The sequence below is a fragment of the Hypanus sabinus genome, chromosome 6 (genome assembly GCF_030144855.1).
Source record: "Hypanus sabinus isolate sHypSab1 chromosome 6, sHypSab1.hap1, whole genome shotgun sequence".
NCBI classification, from domain to species: domain Eukaryota; kingdom Metazoa; phylum Chordata; class Chondrichthyes; order Myliobatiformes; family Dasyatidae; genus Hypanus; species Hypanus sabinus.
The window spans coordinates 16,165,344-16,184,452 of NC_082711.1; the positions used below are offsets into that span (position 1 = coordinate 16,165,344).

Sequence of the window (19,109 nt, forward strand, 5' to 3'; positions counted from 1 at the left end):
CTTTCATTATTATAAAAATAATCTCTGAGCATTAACTCAAAATCTTTTTTTGAAATGGGGAAAAAATGCGTGCATGTTTTAAATGATTAGTATTCAACATTTCAGCATGCTCTCATTTTCATCTGAGACTAGGATGGACACCTGTTCCATTGGAACCAGGCTCCAAAATTTTTCAAGTTGCATTCCAGTGACAGATTTGTGTAGTCTCTGCTATTATAATTGGAAGCTGGCTATGACCACATTGTCTTCTTTAGGCAATATCATGACCACAGGAAGCTATGGTAAGTTTTTTTGCTTAGTTTTTGGCACCTTAACATTCCAAAATAAAGTTTGATTTCTAGCCGAACCCTAGAGCTAAAATTACATTCTGTTGCAAAGTTGCTGATAGTAAACCTAGGTGTTAAGCAAACCCTCAACATCCTACAAAAAACATACTGCTGGAGGACTCTAGGTAAGGTAGTGTCTGTAGAAAGAAATGGACCATCAACATTTTGGGTCAAAGCTCTTGATCTGGAAGTCTACAAGGAGTTCAAGAACTTCTTTGTAATTCCAAATTCAATCTTTTTTTTTTCTAAACTCCAATGGGTATAGGTTCATCCTGTTTGATTTTCTTCATTAATTGATTCCTTTATACAGAAATCAACCCCAGTTAACATTACACTGATTCCAACTCAATCAAATCATACCTTATATACTGTATAAACCACTGCTTGTCAGTGGGTCATGAATTATGTACCAAATTCAGAGTCTTTAACTTCAAATACTCTTTAAATAGGTTGAGGTATGCTGCTGAGCAAAGACAATCATAAATTTCATCATCGATGCCCATCCTAGTTTAATTACTCCTAAGATATGGAAAATATTGGGGACATATATTGCCTGAGTGCAGTGTTGCATAGAGACTCAGGCTGGCAAAGTACCTTTATTTTGCCTTTGTTAAGTTTGTGACAAATCCTCTCAAATGCTTCCATGAATTAACCAATAACGACATTGAACTCTGCCTCCAGACAACTGTAAAAGTAAATCATAAACACCAGAGATTTTGCAGTTGCTGGAAATTGGGAGTAGCACAAATGCTGGAGATAAGCGAGAGAGGGTCTCACTGAACATCCATTGAAGAGTTTTAACAGCTGTGTTGTGTTGCATTTCAATGAGTTGTGGTGACCTTGACTCCGTAGTGGAGGTAATACAAGTTGAGCAGATTTTTTTTAATCTATCCAATAGATTTGTTGCAGTCCAACAGCAAGCTTGCTGGATGTGAGCTGCAGCATTACAGCAAAATAGATTATATAAAGTAGTTCAATGTTTGACACTGTTAAGATTGGATCTGTTGTGAACCAGTGATTCATATATGTAATTCTGATAGATTAATCTGTGACTTAATAGAAGAATTTGAATATATTCAAATTTTGATAATGAAGTTTGTTCTCAATCAAAATTCCAGATAGGCATCTACTAATAAGTTAAATATTTAACATACAGTACAATAAATCATCATCCTGTTTGGGATTGCCGCTATCTCATTGTTTACTTGGACATTATTTATGAACTTAAAATGTTTAAATTTTATGGATGGTAGCTCACAATCTGTCACAATGATGTAGTTATCATCCAATCAGTTCAAAAGTCAAAAATAATATTTCAAGATTAAAGATTGTTAGTTATGTCAGTTAGGGAAAACGAAATGATTGTTACTCTGGATCTGAATTGACTTTATTTCTTACATCCGTTACATACGTGAGAAGTAAAAATCTTTATGTTACGTCAAATGCAACTTTAAAAAATGCAATAAGCATAAAAAACACACTAAAGAAAAAATATACAATAAATATGAAAACAATCCTTCAAAGTTATGTACTCACTTGATCCCAGTTTGCAATTTGTTAAAATAAAGATAATAATCTTAAAATATTTGAATTTCTATTGGTGCTGCTACTAAATCTCCTATGGATGTTGATTAACAGATCCAACGGTTGAGGTAGTAAGCGAAATGGAAGATATTACTAGAGAGGAGCATGACACAGCAGAGTTTATCTGTCAGTACTCCAGACCAGTCAAAGCTGTGTGGAAAAGAAATGACAAAGAGATTCAGCCTGATGGTCATCACATAATTATTGACCAAGACTGGAATGTAGCAAAGCTGAAAATCTGTGAAGTCACCCCAGCGGACAGTGGGAAGTATACTTGTGAAGCAGCTGGAACAAAGGTTGCAGCAGTGCTCAGTGTTCTAGGTGAGCCCAGGAGAAATACAATGCTTCCCACAATATAGTGCATTATTGCTAAATTTTTAACATTATTTAAAATTACAAGAAAATTAACAAACTAAAGAAGGATATTTATGAATGGGCAATTTACAAAGATGGACTTCTAAAAGTTAGCTTTGTAATCATTTAACCACCAGCTTTTAATTAATCTCATCCACTCACTAATTCTTCAACTATTTGTAGAGGTTTGGCTCTAACCCACCACCAGCCTTCATCTAGATTTCTTAATCTATGTAAGTTACTGATGATCATGATTATCTTACCAGGTGGGAAATGCACCAAATGCTTATTCACTCCACTTTTTTTCTACATCTTTTCAAGCCCATTTTATCACTGAGCTGTGCAAGTGTACCTTTTGATAATCAAACCTTATATTTTCTGTTTCCAGCATAAAAGAACATTTAAAGAAAAAAAGAAAATGTATTTTCAAAGTAGACTAAAATTTAAGTAAAAGTAAAGAATGCATAGGTTGCCAGCTTAGTCATGTAATGGTTTACAAGAGAGATGACGTGAATTTTTGAAGTTGATATATTTGAAGAAGATTTTGATGGAGAGGCTGATTTTCATTGATAATGCATATCTACCATAGGAGCTTAGAGCAGTTTGCTACCAAGCTTTATACATTATTGTACAAATTGCGAAAGCTTGTGGAACATTATAAATGTGAATTATCCTGTTGTGCCTGCTGACCATGAAGGGAAAGGTACTTTACTCTGTATCCCCAAGAATGTCCCCAACTTTGTTTTTCTCCCTCTCCCCCCTTCCCCCATCGTGATTGGCTGAGCCATATCTACTTAACTTTTGTAGGACTTTCTGTTCAAGGACATTGGTGACCATCAACTATAGTTCTTTTATCTTTTCCATCCCATCTCCTTAATACCTTAAAGCTAACTTGTTTCTTCTAGCATTTCACAGAGACTCTTTTCCATTCTTCCATTCTCAGCAGTTACCCACTTTCTGTTTCAACCACAGGTAATGGAACACTTGTTCTTAAATCTTTCTCCTTCCCACCATCCTATCATCTAAGCATCTTTCCAGGTGAAAGCAATGATTCACTGGCATTTGTTCCGATCGATGTTCGCAATGTAGACTACTATATGTTGGAGAAGCCAAACACAGGCTAATTGAGCACTTTTTGGAGCATTTATGTTCAGTCTGCTAGTTTTCTTTTGCCTACCACTTTAGGTTTCTATCCCATTCCCATTCTGGCTTATTGCTTTGTGGCCTCTAGCACTGTTAAAGTGAGTCTGAATGTAAGCTAGAATAACACCATTTTCTGACTGCGACATTGCAGTTTTCTTGAATTAATATTGACTTCCACAACTTCAGGTAACTTTCTGTATCAGTGACCCATCCGTGATATGGGCACAGTTTGTTTGTTTATTCTCTCTCCCCCTCTAGTAGTTGCGGTCACAGTCATGCCCAGCCTTACCTGCTGGCAATGTCTTTCTGCTCTATATTTTGCATCTCCTGCTGTGACAAGAGGCCTAAGTGAGGATGGTGAGGACCCAAATGCTGAAGTATCCAAAACTAGAATCAAGAGATAATTTTGAGTCTGAGATAAGAACAGGGTTCTTGACGAGATGCTAGACGAAAACCTGACATGATTAGACAAGAATCCAAGCTAAACAGAAACCCTAAATGCAATTTCAGACTTAACCGTCTGACGACAGTCAAGGTGAGCTAATGATTGAGCACTAAACCTGAGTTCAGGTGCTCTTTAGATATGCAAATCTTGGCGTGTATGCCTACAAAAACTTCCTGTGCATTCCCAAACCAAAAGCCATGGATGAACCAGGAGGTTCGGCTCTGCTGAGGGCTAGACCTATACCATTTAAGTCTGGAGATGCAGGTCTGTACAAGAAAACCAGGCATGACTTCCAGAGGGCTATTTCAAGAGTGGAGAAACAATTCCAAGTGAGATTGGAGGTGACATTGGGTGCACGTCAACTCTGTCAGGGTTTGCAGTAATTACTTCCTTCAAAGCGAAACCCAACATCAAGAATGGCAGCAATGCTTCCAAGTGAGTTCAATGCTTTTTATGCCTGCTTTGAAAGGGAGAAAATAACTACAGCTGTGAGGATTCCTGTTGCACCCAGTGACCTGTGATCTCTGTCTCGGAGGCTGATGTCAAGCTGTCTTTCAGGAAGATGAACCCTCACAAAGTGGCAGGCCCTGATAGAGTACCTGATAAGGCTCTGAAAGCTTGTGCCAACCAACTGGTGGGTGTATTCAAAGACATTTTCAACCTCACTGCTACGGTTGGAAGTTCCCACCTTCTTCAAAAAGGCAGCAATTATACCAGTGACCAAGAATAGTAGTGTGAGCTGCCTTAATGACTATTGTTCAGTAGGGTGATGAAATGCTTTGAGAGGTTGGTCATGGCTAGAATCAACTCCTGCCTTGGTAAGGACCTGGACCCATTGCAAATTGCCTATTGCCACAAAAGGTGTACCACAGATGCATTCTCAATGGCTCTTCACACAGTCTTAGATCACCTGGACAATACAAACACCTATGTCAGGATGCTGTTTGTTGACTGTAGCTCAATGTTTAACACCATCATCCTTACAGTCTTCATCAAAAAGCTACAGACCCTGGACCTCTGTACCATCCTCTGTAATTGGATCCTGGACTTCCTAACCAGAAGATCACAATCTGTGCAGACTGGTAATAATATTTCCTCCTCACTGACAATCAACAAGAGGTGTGTGCTTAGCCCCCTGCTCTGCTCTCTCTATACCCATGACTGTGTGGCTAGATGTAGCTCAAATGCCATCTACTGTATAAATTTGCTGATGATACAACCATTGTTGGCAGAATCGCAGATGGAGACAAGAGAGGGTGCAGGAGTGAGATTTACCAGCTAGTTGAGTGGTATCTCAGCAACAACCTTGCACTCAGCATCAGTAAGACGAAAGAGCTGATTGTGGACTTCAGAAATGGTAAGATGAAGGAACATGAACCAATCTTTGTAGTGGGATCAAAAGTGGAGAGAGTAAGTAATTTCAAGTTCCTGGGTGTCAATATATCTGAGGATCTAACCTGATCCCAAATTATCGATGCAACTATAAAGAAGGCAAGACAGTGGCTATATTTCTTTAGGAGTTTGAGGACATTTAGTTTGTCACCTGAAACACTCAAACTTCTACAGATGTACTGTGGAGAGCATTCTGACAGGCTGCATCACTATCTGGTATGGGTGGCCACTGCACAGGATCATAAGAAGCTATAGTAAGTTGTGAAATTAATCAGCTCCATCATACATACTAGCTTCCATTGTATCCAAGATATCTTTAAGGAGTGGTGCCTCAGAAAGGCAGCATCCATTATTAAGGACCCTTATCACCCAGGACATGCCCTCTTCCCAATGTTACTGTCAGGAAACTGGTACAGAAGCCTGAAGGCACACACTTAGCAATTCAAGAACAGCTTCTTCCCCTCTGCCATCCAGTTTCTAAATGGATATTGAACCCATGAGCACTACATCACTTTTTTCTGTTTTTGCTCTATTTTAACTTATAAACATATAAACAGTTACTGTAATTGATTTATTAACAAGTTTCAGAACATATGCCAGTGATATTAAACCTGATTCTGATTTTTGACCTTGGCCCCAGAGGAACCCTGTTTCATTTGGCTGTGTTCATAGGCATTCATGTATTGCTGAATGACAATTAGACTTGAACTTGCTTTCAGTGGTCAGGGTAATCAGTGTAAAAGTTGGGAAGTCATGTTACAACTGTATAAAACTTCGGTCAGGCCGCATTTGTGTGCAGTTTGTCACATTACAGGAAAAAATATGGTGGCTTTGAGAGGATGCAGAAAAGTTTTATCAGGATGTCACCTGGATTGGAGTGCACTAGCTATGAAAAGAGGTTGGACAAACTTGGCCTGCTTACTCTGAATTGATGAGGGCTAAAGGCATAGAACATAAAACAGTCAGCATAGGAATGATGATGTCTGAGCTGAGCATGCAGCCAATTTCAGCTAATCCCATCTGGCTGCATGTGGTCTAATTCCCTCCATTCTCTACTTGTTCACATGCCTGTTTAAAAATCTCATAAATCTTCTTTAAATTTCTCCCTCTTGCCTTAAACCTATACCCTCTAGTATATGACATTTTCAGTCTGGAAAAGAGACTGACCATCTCCCCTATTTACGACAGTCATAATTTTACATACTTGCATCAGATTGTCCCTCAGCCTCCAATACTTTAAAAGAAGAACAATCTTAAGGCTATTCAACCTTGTAGCTAATTCTCTCTAATGCAGCCAACATCTTGGTGAACCTCTTACAAAGCCTCCACATCATCCTGTAATGCCGCAACCAGAATAGCACACAACATTTCAAATGTGTCCTAACCAACAGTTTTATAAATTGTTACCTCTTCCTTTATTTATTTATTTTTAATTTATTGAGATAGAGTATGGAATAGGTCCTTCCAGCCCTTCAAGCTGCGCTGCCCAGCAATCCCCCGATTTAATCTTAGCCTAATCAAAGGACAGTTTATAATAACCAATTAAGCTACCAACCAGTACATCACTTGACTGAGGGAGGAAACCATGTGGTCATGGAGAGAACATATAAATTCCTTACAGGTAGCGATGGAAATTGAACCCAGGTCCCTATATTGTAAAGTGTTTCGCTAATCACTACACTACCACACCACTCAATACTCATTGCCACAACCATTGAAGGCAAGTATGCAGTATGGTTTCTTTACATTCTATTAATTTGTGTTGCCCTTTCAGGGAACTATGGTTTGGCACCTCAACATTAATGTTACTAGGTGTCCTGCGGTTAGCTGTATTAATTCCTCCTACATTTGACCTCCCAAAGTGCAACACCTCACTCTTCTCCAGATTGAACTCTCTCTTTCTTTTCTACGTCCATATTTCCAAAGGCATTGTCCTCCTTTGTCCCCGTAGTCATCCTTGTTTCACCTGATCAGAGACCTCTCAGCTCCCTTACCCTTCTTGCAGCTTAACAAATTTCTTTATCTTCTGTCGAGCTATTATGAAGGGTCTTCTACCTGAAACATTAACTCTGTTGCTCTTCCCACATATTCAGCCTGACCTGATGGCTACTTCCAGAATTTTCTATTTCCCAGCATTCGCATTTTTAAAAAAAAGTTTTGCTAACTTGTTGATTTTTTTGATTTTTAAATTGCATAAACCTTTTGTTGGTTTGTTTTTAAATATTTATGCTTGTGAATCATGTTGTTGTAGCTATAAAAAAGAGGTGAACTGAAGTGATAGGGATTCATTGGTTAGGGGAACAGACAAGATGTTCTGTGGTTGCGAACGAGATTCCCAGATGATACATGGCATCTTGGATTAAGTCTTCAGCATTCTTAAGTGGGAGGGTGAGCAGTCTCAATGACATGAGTAGGAAGGTTGATGAGGTAAGTAAGTTCAGGGAGTTAGGTGTTGAGTTAAAGGATAGGACAAGACCTCAGGATTACTACCCATGCCATGTGCTAGTTAGCCCAGAAATAGGAAGATCATACAGTTTAACATGTGGCTAAGGAGATGGTGCAGAAGTGAGGGCTTCGGTTTTTCGGATCATTGCGCCCTCTCAGGTAATGTGAGACCTATACAGATAGGATGGTTTGCACTGGAGGGCAATGAATATCTTTGCAGGAAGGTTTGCTAGTGCTGCAGAGGAGCATATAAACAAGAGTTGCAGGGGCATGGAAGCTAGAGCAGATAGTGGAGTGATTGTGAGGAACAATGTTGTTAAACTTGCATACAAAGTCAGGAATCAAAGGGTTGAGCATGATGGGACTAATGTTTTGAGTTGTGTATATTTCAGTATAAGGAGTATTGTAGAAAAATCGGATGAGCATTGGGCATGGATCTGCACATGGAATTATGACATTGAGAATCAGTGAGATTTGGTTGCAGGAGGGGCAGGACTGGCAACTCAACATTCCAAGGTTACGTTGCTTTCGAAGCAGTAGCACGAGAAGGATGGTATTATTAGTCAGGGAAGTGTCACAACAGTGCTCAGACAGGACAGGCTGCAGGGCTCATTAGTGAGACATGGGTGAAACTGAGGATAAAAAAAAAGGGATGACCATGTTAATAGGATTAGTATTATAAACCACCTAATAGCCAGTGGAATTTAGAGGAGCAAATTTGTTGAGAGATTGTAGACTGTAGCAAGAAACATAAGATTGTGATAGTAGGAAATCTTAACTTGCCACTGGGACTCCCTTACTGTAAAAAGTATCTGCAAGTAGGAACAAACAAGGTACTCGAAGTATAAGAAATGCAAGAGGATAATTTATTAAGGAAATCAGGAGGCATGAGGCTGCTCTAACAGACAAGATGAAGAAAATTCCCAAGGACTTCTGCAGGTCTATTAAGAGCAAAAGGATTGCAAGGGACAAAGTTGGTCCTCTGGAATATCAGAGTGGCCAAAAGAGTTGGAGGAGATCTTAAATAGATAGACCTGCTCCCTAGATTTGGCCCAGTATTTAAATCAATCATCAGTTTGTTTCTCAATCTCAGACCCAAGCCCTGCTGTCTCGACTCTGTCACCTCTAAGACCCCTTCAGCAGCCAAGCATTGGCTCATTCCCTGCTCTTGGGCCCAGGCCTTGTCGCTTTGATTCGGCCCTTACACGCCATGGCACAAATGTCCTGAAGCTTTGTGACTTCAGTTCACCCCACAAAAATGCCAGGTCCTGCAGGCAGTTCAAAAGAGAAATCACAGGCTATTGATCATTTTCATGAAAAAGTGTGATAAATAAAGTAATTAATCGTTGTATTTGCTACTAGCAAGTCGTCACTGTGCTTCACCAATGCCATCTTAAAGTAGTTTGACCTCTTTACTCAGCTCTTTATCTCTACACAAGTGTAATGCCTAGATGAGCTCTATGATGTTGTGAGCATCAAATTAGAGATATGGGAGAGACTTGCAGTAACACTATGGAAAGATGCAGAGATGAGAAATTTGAGAGTCAAAGTGACCTTGACCTAAGTGAAGTGTGCAATCTAGGTCTAAGAGTGCGGCTGAAGGTCTTCCAGCTGCATCTCATATATCTCAAGGTGACAGCCTTGCCGAATCTGAGAATGCATGTAGTTTGGTTTTCACAGAAGCCCAAGATGTAGTCTTGAAGTCTTCTAATATCAGCAATGTCTACCTTTACATAATGGAACAAGCAAAAAAAAGTTGCACTATACAGTATACTGTGGCCATTTTAATAGGTACACCTGTACACCTGCTTGTTGATGCAAATATCTGGTCAGTCAGTCATTAGGCAGCAACTCAATGCATAAAAGCATGCAGACATGGTTAAGAGATTCAGTTCTTACTCAGACCACAAATCACAATGGGGAAGAAGTGTAATTTAAATGACTTTGACTGTAGAATGATTGTTGATGCCAGGCGAGAGATTTGAATATCTCAGAAACTGCTGATCTCCTAGGATTTTCAAGTACAATCGTCTCTAAAGTTTACAGAGAATGGTGTGAGAAACAAAAAAAAATATCCAGTAAGCAGCTGTTCTGTGGGCGACAGTACCATGTTAATGAGAGAGGGGTCAGAGGAGAATGGCCAAACTGGTTCAAGATGACGCTAACACATCAAACCACCTGTTACAACAGTGGTGTACAGAAGAGTATCTCTATACTCTTAACACACAATAAACCTTGAAGTGAATAGGCTACAGCTGCAGAAGACCATGAACATACAGAAATATACTCAGTGGCCACTTCATTAGGTACACTCTGTGGCTACTTTACTCCCCTATACCAAATAAAGTGCCCACTGAGTGTACTTAGTTGTAATGCAACTGTTCTGCAATAGTTATAGATTGCACTCAGTGGCTTCAATTCATGCTGTACGGATGGAAATGGCAGGTGGGGAGTGGGTGTAGGTTACATTAATAGGGACATTATTGGTGTATGATGACACCAGAAGAATAGCAGATCCACTAAAATCATTAGCATACAGACATGACATTCACTATTCACTTGGAACTGATTTCTAGGGCAAGCACAAAATTGAGTGCTATGCAATCTAATTTTAAGGATGCAGAGTTGGATTTGGTTTATAGCATAAAAATTGAAAAATAACAGAGAGGTAGAAAAAATACAAGCAGTATTTTACTGAGTCTTCATTGGGCAGGGTGAAGGAAGTTTTATTCTAATCTAATTTAGTGGATAACATCTGTCACCTTTATTCAGCACACCCCACCATTTTGACTGTTAAAGAACCCCCTGAAATAACCCAGCAAACCACTCAATTCAGGTATCAGGATTAGAGAAAAGAGATGCTGGCCTTGCCAGTAAAGCAGCAATCCCCAAGTTTTGCATATGCTTATATCCCTCATGTTAAGGAACACAAGATTGATTAAATGGTATAGTATGCAGGCCAGTACCATTCTAATGTGTTACTCCAAAAATAATAGTTTGAATTACTGTTTTTTTTCCTTTAATTAGCAAAGCAACCTGATATTCTTGAAGGACTAGAGAATGTAGATACAGTAGAAGGTGGTGAAGCTCTGTTTGAATGCACCTTATCCAATCCAGAAGTAAGTGATTATATGTGGCTGATGGATGATGTTCCTGTAACACAGTCTGAAAAACTAGAAACTGCAGTGCTCGAAGCTGGAAGGCGACACCTCTTACTGTTAAAGAACTTAGTTCCATCTGATAGTTGTCGAGTGAGCTTCATGTCTGGAAATGCCATGTCCTCAGCGTATTTAAATGTTAAAGGTAAAAAAAAATGATCCATGTTGTAAATATTTTCATTGGGGGAAACTAATTGTTTAAATCTTGTATTAAATAATGACATTGGTAGAAACAAAAAAATAATCTTCTAGGTTCCTTCTAAGTTCCATTGGTAAAGCATTACATTGATGAACAACCATTTTAGATTCTATTTCCTGTAATTCATAATTAGTTTATTAATTGTTCGTTAACTTACCTACTAATTGTACATATTTCTCAATGAAAGTACATTTAATTTGATGTGAGCATCAATGTGTTTTCCTGTGTAGGATGGCAGATTAACATTTTGAACACTTTGAGAGATACTGAAGTGGTCCAAGGCGATCATACAGAATTTGAATGTGTATTGAGTGAAGTGGTCCCTGTTACTGAAGTGAGCTGGTATCTGAATGAAGCCGATATCAAAACTGATGAGCACTGGGAAACAAAGGCAGAAAGAAATACTTACAAACTCATACTGAAAAATGCCCAACTTATTCATTCTGGAGAAATAACTTTTGCTTCAAGAGATGTTATTGCGTCAGCAAAAATAACTGTTATTGGTAAGATACCAGACATTGACAGCATTTAAATTATGCAAAATGTAATCTTTAAACTCCTTTTGCTGCAGAGGTTTTTGGCTTAAGTGTTTGGACTGTTTGGCTTTTTCATCTGTGAGCCTCAGATAAGTTTTTGTTCCTCTCTTGGACTTGCAGCTTGTGACCCTACCCCTTTGCCTCGCAAACTGACAGTGGATTTGATTTTCTTCTTCTCCACCTCTCGCATTCTCTTAAATTTTTTCTCTTCTGATCAGGCATTTAAAGGAAAAGGACTTGAACTGATTTTTCTTTATCAAAGAAAATGATGCCTGAAAAGAAAAAAAACTAAAAAAAAGTGATGACATTTAAAATTTTTTTTACTCTACTCTGACCTTGCTGTGGTGATAAATGATCATGGTAAAATATTAACAGTAAAATTGGAGGGGAGATATATTATATAGTTCTGTACTTTCTTTTACAAATGCAGTTAGCAGTATCATAGACCAATAGCTGATCAAAAAACAAAATAAATGAAGTTCCACTGCAGAGTGCAAATAATACACGCGAACCAGTTCTAAGTGTTAACCAGTTTACAGTTGTTTGGTTAAAATTCCAAACACGTAATCTTTATAGACAACATTGTAACACAGCAGTTTCAACCCTGAAATTTTGAGAGGGTTCAGAGATTTGAGCACTAAATTGAGACAGCAGAAGTGAAATGATGAATTATTTATGAAATCTGAAATAAAGAGAGAATATGATGAAAATGCTAGGCAGGCCAGCAGCCCCCCCCCCCCCCAGTATATTGGATGAAATGTGAGGTCACATCTTCACTATCAAGTGAAGTTCTCAAGGTTGGTGCAGTGGGGAGTTATCTGCTATGTCTGGGCCAATATTCATTACACAGTTAAGCAGAGACAGAGACTGCCTATTATTAAGTTGCTCTTTATAAGTATTTGCTCTCATCTTTTTTTTCTCTAGTCCTGATGAAGGATCTCGGCTCAAAATATTGACTGTATTCTTTTCCATTGATGCTGCCTGGTCTCCTGAGTTCCTCCAGTGTTTTGGGTGTTTTTATTGTACAGGAGTTGAGATGTAATGTTGAAGTTGAAAAAAATATTGGTGAGGCCTAATTTGGAGAATCATGTGCAGCTTTGGTCGTCACCTGCAGGAAAGATATCATTAATATTGAAAGAGTGCAGAGAAAATTTACAAGGATTTTGCCAGGACTTGAGCATCTGTGTTAAAAGAAAAGCTTGAGTATGTTAGGACTTTATTCCCTGGAGTGTATGGGAATGAAGGGAGGTTAGATGGACATAAATAAAATCATGAAGGATATAAATAGAGTAAATGCAAGCAAGCTTTTTTCCCCTGAGGTTGGGTGAGATTACAGCTAGAGGTCATGGATTAAGGGTAAAAGGTGAACTGTTTAAAGGGAATATAAGGGTGAACAACTTCACTCAGAGGGTGGTGCGAATGTGGAATGAGTTTTCAGAAGTCATGGTTACTCAGGTTCAACATTGAAGAGAAATTTGGATAGGTACAGTATAAAGACAGGAGGGCTATAGAAGGCTATGTTCCAGGTGAAGGTCAAAAGAACTAGGCATATTAATAGTTTGCATTGCACTAAATGGGCCAAAGGATCTGTTTATTTGCTATAGTGTTCTATAACTCTTAAGACTGTATAAAGCAGTGCCAATGGAGTCATTGGCTGTAAAACCATCTGTGATAACCTGAATTCGTAAAAGCCATTTATAAATACAAGTTTAATTAGAAACATAAGATTTAGACACCATGGACCAAGAACCCCTTTCTATGCTGTACCACATTGTGACTCAATTAGTGTGTTTTATTGTGTCATTTGAAATCAAATAATATGGTAAAACATAGATGATATTTTTAATTGCAAGATATTTTTGAGTTGAAGGTTTAATAATTATGGTTTATTTACAGTTTATATATTTTATTTATGTGTAATAACTATTTTGCACAAATTAATATTCTTTTTCAATTTTGCTTGTATAATTATCATTTCTGGAACTGTAGCAAATAATAGTTCTTACTCACCTCTACAGGTCCTCCTGGTCCACCTGAGAGTCCAGAAGTTGTCAGAAAGAACCACCAGTCTGTCACCTTGTCTTGGTTAAAACCACTAAGAGATGGTGGCAGTGTTATACAAGGCTATCATGTTGAGATGAAACCTTCTGACAGTGACTTCTGGTTGCCATGTAACACAAAAGTAGTTGAAGAGACAGAATTCACTGTTGATAATCTGATACCAGGCACTAGTTACAGCTTCCGCGTTTCAGCTCTGAACCATGCTGGAGCTGGCGAGCCTGTACATTTGCCACAGACAGTTCTGCTGGGTGAGAATTATAAATGCAGACCAGTTGCTGGTTCTTCATATCTTTAGAATTAACCACTAATATAACAAGATGGTGATACTTCTGCAATTCAAAATTGTGCATGCACTTATTTATATAAGAACAATCATTTTGATATACGAGATTCGATGACCTGTTCTCCCATTTCTTGCACCAATGTGTTGGCTTCTTGACACTAAAATACAAGCCTAGTATGGTTATAGTTGGGAGTTAAATGTCCAAGGTTGTACATTGTGTCGGAGATTAGAAAGGCAGGCAGAGGAGGTGGCATGGCTCTGCTGGTAAAGAATGGCATCAAATCAGTAGAAAGATGTGCCATAGGATCGGAAGATGTTGAATTCTTGTGGGTTGAGTTAAGAAACTGCAAGAGTAAAAGGACCCTGGTGGCAGTTATATTCAGGCCTCCCAACAGTAGTAGGAATATGAACCACAGATTACTACAGGAATTAGAAAAGGCAGGTCAAAGGGGCAATGTTATGATAGTCATGGGAAGTTTCAACATAGAGGTTGATTGGGAAAATCAGGTTGGAAATGGATCTCAAGAGAGCGAGTTTGTTGACTTACTATGAGATGGCTTTTTAGAGCAGTTTGTTATTGAGCCTACTGGAGGATTGGGCATTATGTACTGAAGCAGCCATGATTAGGGAGCTCAAGGTAAAAGAACTCTCTGTGATAAGTTTTTCACACAGACGATGGTGGGTGTGCGAAATGTACTGCAGGTGGCAGTGATGGAGGCAGATCTTTTAAGAGACTCTTATCTAGGTACATGGAGGTTAGAAAAATAAGGGGGGCTATGCGGTAGGGTAACTGTAGGCAGTTTCTAGAGTAGGTTACATGGTCGGCACAACGTTGTGAGCCGAAGGACTTGTAATGTGCTGTAGATTTCTATGTCCTATGGTGTAACCGAGGCAGTGATCACAATATGATTGAGTTCAGCTTGAAATTTGATCGGGAAAAAGTAAAGTTTGACATAACAATATATCAGTGATTAGGGAGCTTAGGGTAATGGAACCCTTAGGAGTCGGTGATTGACTTCAGCTTGATATTTGATAGGGAGATATGTCTGGCATGGCAGTATTTCACTGGAGTAAAGAGAATTACAGTGGAATGAGAGAGGATTTGGCCAAAGTTAATTGGAAGGAGTTGCTGGCAGGGATGACAGCAGAGCAGCAATGCCATGAGTTTCTGGGGGAAATGAGGAAGGTGCAGCATAGATGTATGGCAAAAACAAAGAAATACTCAAATGGCAAAATAATACAACTGTGACTGACAAGTTAAGTCAAAACTAATGTAAAAGCAGAAGAGAGAGCATACAACAACACAAAAATTAGTGGTAAGACAGAGGATTGGGAAGCTTTTAAAACCCTACAGAGAGCAACTGAAAGTATCATCAGCAGGGAAGAGATGAAATATGAAAGCAAGCTAGCAAACAATATCAAAGTGGATAGTTTTTTCAATTATGTAAAAAAAAGTAAGAGAAAAGTAATGCATATGGATCCGTTAGAGATGAGGCAGGAGAACTAATAAAGGAGGCCAGGGAAATGGCTGTTGAAATAAATGAGTATTTTGCATCAGTCTTCACTGTGGAAGACACTAGCAGTGTGCCTGATGTTGAAGGGTGTGAAGGAAGAGAAGTGAGTGCAGTTACTATTACAAGGGAGAAGGTGCTCAAAAATGTGAAAGACCCAAGAGTAATAAGTCACCTGGACCAGATGAACTGTACCCTAAGGTTCTGTGGGAGGCAGCGGTAGAGATTGTGGAGGCATTAGTAATGATCTTTCAAAAAGTCATTGGACTCTGGGATGGTGCCAGAGGACTGGAAAATTGCAAGTGTCACTCCACTCTTTAAGAAAGGAGGAAAGCAACAGAAACAAAATTATAGACCAGTTAGCCTGACCTCAGTGGTTGGAAAGGTGTTGGAGTCAGTTGTTAAGGATGAGGTAATGGAATACACAAGTCAAGTTAGGACAAAGTCAGCATGGATTTTTTAAGGGAAAATCTTGCCTGACCAACCTGTTAGAATTCTTTGAGGAAATTACACGTAGGATAAATAAAGGGGATGCAGTGGATGTTGTATATTTGGACTTTCAGAAGGGTTTTGACAAGGTGCCACACATAAGGCTGCTTACCAAGTTATGAGACAGAGCAGATATGGAAAGGATGTTTCCCATGGTGGGGGGAGTCTAGGACAAGAAGGCACAACCTCAGGATAGAGGGGCGTCAATTTAAAACAGAGATACGGAGAAATTTCTTTAGTCTGAGAGTGTTGAATTGGTAGAATTTATTACCACAGGTAGCTGTAGAGGCCAGGTCTTTGGTGTATTTAAGGTAGAGCATGATATGTTCTTGATTGGACTTGACATCAAAGGTTTTGTGCAGAAGGCTGGGGAGTGGGGCTGATCAGGGGGAAAAAGATTAGCCATGAATGGTGGAACAGACTCAATGGGCCTATGTCTTATGGTCTTTGTGTCTTAAATGTCAGCAAATGACCCTAAGACAAGTTTAAAAAATCAAAAGAAGTAAATGTAAATCAAAAGAAATAAAAGAACTATATGTCCTTTACTTCTTTTTAACAATATCAACAAAGTCATTGATGTGTTCTAAAGAAATTAAAAAAGAAAATGCTGGAAACAGCATCTGTTGAAAGGGAAACAGTGAATATCTCAGGTCAATAACACTACATCAGAACTGGGAAAGATATTAGTGGTAAGTTGTAACATCGGTGGGGGAGTGACTATAGGAGAAGGGAATAGCTGAAAGAGTGAGGCTAGAATTTTTTCAATTGATATTTTAATATAAAACAGATTGCTGAATGAATGAGCACAAGTGCATATCCTGGAACAGCTTGTTGATTGATTTTGATTTTTCAGAAATATTGCCCAGGTTTTATTTTTGATTTCTGGATGATCCATGAACCCATGAATATAATCTCAATCCTCTCAACCTCAATGCCGTTGATATAGAAAGTAATGTGCTATTCCCCCCCCCACCCCCACCTTCCTGAAATCAATGAGCAGCTCTTGTTTTGTTGACATTAGGGGAACAGTTGTTGTCATGACACTATGGTAATAAGCGTTCATCTCTTTTCTGTACTCCCAACTCATCGTTATTTGAGATATGGCCCACTATGGTGCTATCATCTGAAAACCTGTAGATAGAGTTCAAACAGGATCTGGCCATGCAATCATGAGTGTACAGAGAGTAGAGTAGGGGGTGTTAGGCCTCAACCTTGTGGAACACCAGCCTTTAGAATAATCATGGCAGAGGTGTTGCCACCTATCCTTTCTGATAGTCAGGAAGTCAAGGATCCAGATGCAGAGGGAGGCATTGACCCTCGTGGTCTGGAGTTCGGTGATTGTTCCTTGACATCAGTTGCCAATATGATTTTTTCTATCACATGAAAGTTTAAAAAGACCTTTTCCTTTATGAAATGCTTCTCTAACTTCTGAATTTGTACATTCTTTCACTTCAATTCTCTTTCTTAACCCTGCCCTTAAAAAACAATTAACTACAGCAGATACACCCTAAGTGAAGCAATTTAGACCATAAGATTTAAGAGCAGGAGTAGGCCATTCGGCCCATTGAGTCTGCTTTGCCATTCAGTCATAGGCTGATCCACTTCATCTAGTCATTCCCACTCCCCTGCTTTCACCCCACACCCTTTGATGCCCTGGCTATTCAAGAACTTATCTATCTCTGCCTTAAATACTTGAATTTAAATTAGATTACTGCATCAAAGATCCTATATGAATATATTTTATTTAAATTAATAACAAACACAGAAGCATAATGGTTGTTTGCCATAAACTCGTATAGATTTTGCTGTACGTGGAAATCAAGAAAATGCTGTTCTATATTCTGATGTAAGCCGGCACCTGATTATTAGCATTGTGCATATTTATCATGCTATTTTCAAATATGTAATTATTTACCTGGTGTCCACTGTGTCCATTCGTGAACCTTTATCTGTTTTGCAGAGGTTCCTGTGACTGTCACCATTCCTCTCACTAACATTACTGCAATAAATGGGGAGTCTGTCAAGCTCGAGTGTGAATTTTCCAGAGAATGCATTAATGCATCATGGCTAAAGAATGATCAGCCCATTAAAACAAGCAGCAAGAATGAAATAATTTCTGGAGGAACAAAACACTGTCTTATTATTAACAATTGCAGTGCTGAGGATGAAGGGAAATACACCTGTATGGCAACCTCAGATATTAAAACATCTGCTGAAGTCACCTTGGATGGTAAAAAAAATAATGTATTGCTGTTTCTTGCCTATACTAACATTTTTCCAATCATTTTCACCCTAAGGTATTTCCAAATCTTACCTTTGGAAGTCATGAAAATATACGATCCAAAATGAAGTCAGAGTCGTACAATATAGAAACAGAACCTTCAGTCCATTGTGCATATGCTTGCCATCCAGAACCTATCTTTACTCATTCATTTTAACACTTCCCTTGAAATGACACACCTTCTCTGTTGTGTTATTTCAAGGGCTCATCTAATTCTGCCTTAAAATGTTGTGGAAGTATGTCCCTCAACCAACCAAATACCATAAAAGTCACCAATGTACTTGCGTTGTGGCCTCCCTTGTACTGGTGATACCCGACACAGATTGAGTGATCACTTCATCAAGCCTCTTCTCTCCATCCACTGCAGCAGGCAGTATCTCCTACTGACAAATAATTTTATTTCAACTTCCCATTCCCATACTGACATATCTGTCCACAGCCTCCTCCACTGGTGGACTCAGATTGGAGAAACAACGTGCCATGTTCTGTCTTAGTGGTTACCAACCCAATAGCATGACATTGATTTCTCTAACTTCCATTAAAAGGTCCTTCATCTTCTTCCCTTGGGTTTCCTTTATTCCATGATCTACTGTAGTCTCCTCTCAGATTTCTTCATCTTCAGTCCTTTGCCTTCCTCACCTATCATCTCCCATCTTCTTACAATGCAAAGTGAAGAACCTGAGCTAAAACATCCTACTTAATGAAACAAAAAATATGAAATCTGGATGGAAATCATAATTTTATGCAGCTATTTATAATCTTCAAAAATGGGATAGTTTGGTGCATCACTTGAATTATACATGTTAAAATTACAAAGATGGTATACTTGTTTTTAATGTTTGTCCTATAAATGTGTTGTACTGTACTCTATGTTGTATTTACACTGGTTGTACAATTAATAA

General features: G+C 38.8%; 1 protein-coding gene across 1 annotated transcript in view; it reads left to right on the forward strand.

The window, feature by feature from the left end:
* Window positions 1-19,109, forward strand: part of obscnb (obscurin, cytoskeletal calmodulin and titin-interacting RhoGEF b) — a 533,110-nt gene that overhangs the window by 320,161 nt on the left and 193,840 nt on the right. Inside the window, 5 exon segments of the mRNA XM_059971780.1 lie at window positions 1,965-2,231; window positions 10,717-10,992; window positions 11,277-11,549; window positions 13,601-13,891; window positions 17,887-18,156. Coding sequence (XP_059827763.1) covers window positions 1,965-2,231; window positions 10,717-10,992; window positions 11,277-11,549; window positions 13,601-13,891; window positions 17,887-18,156 — 1,377 coding nt within the window.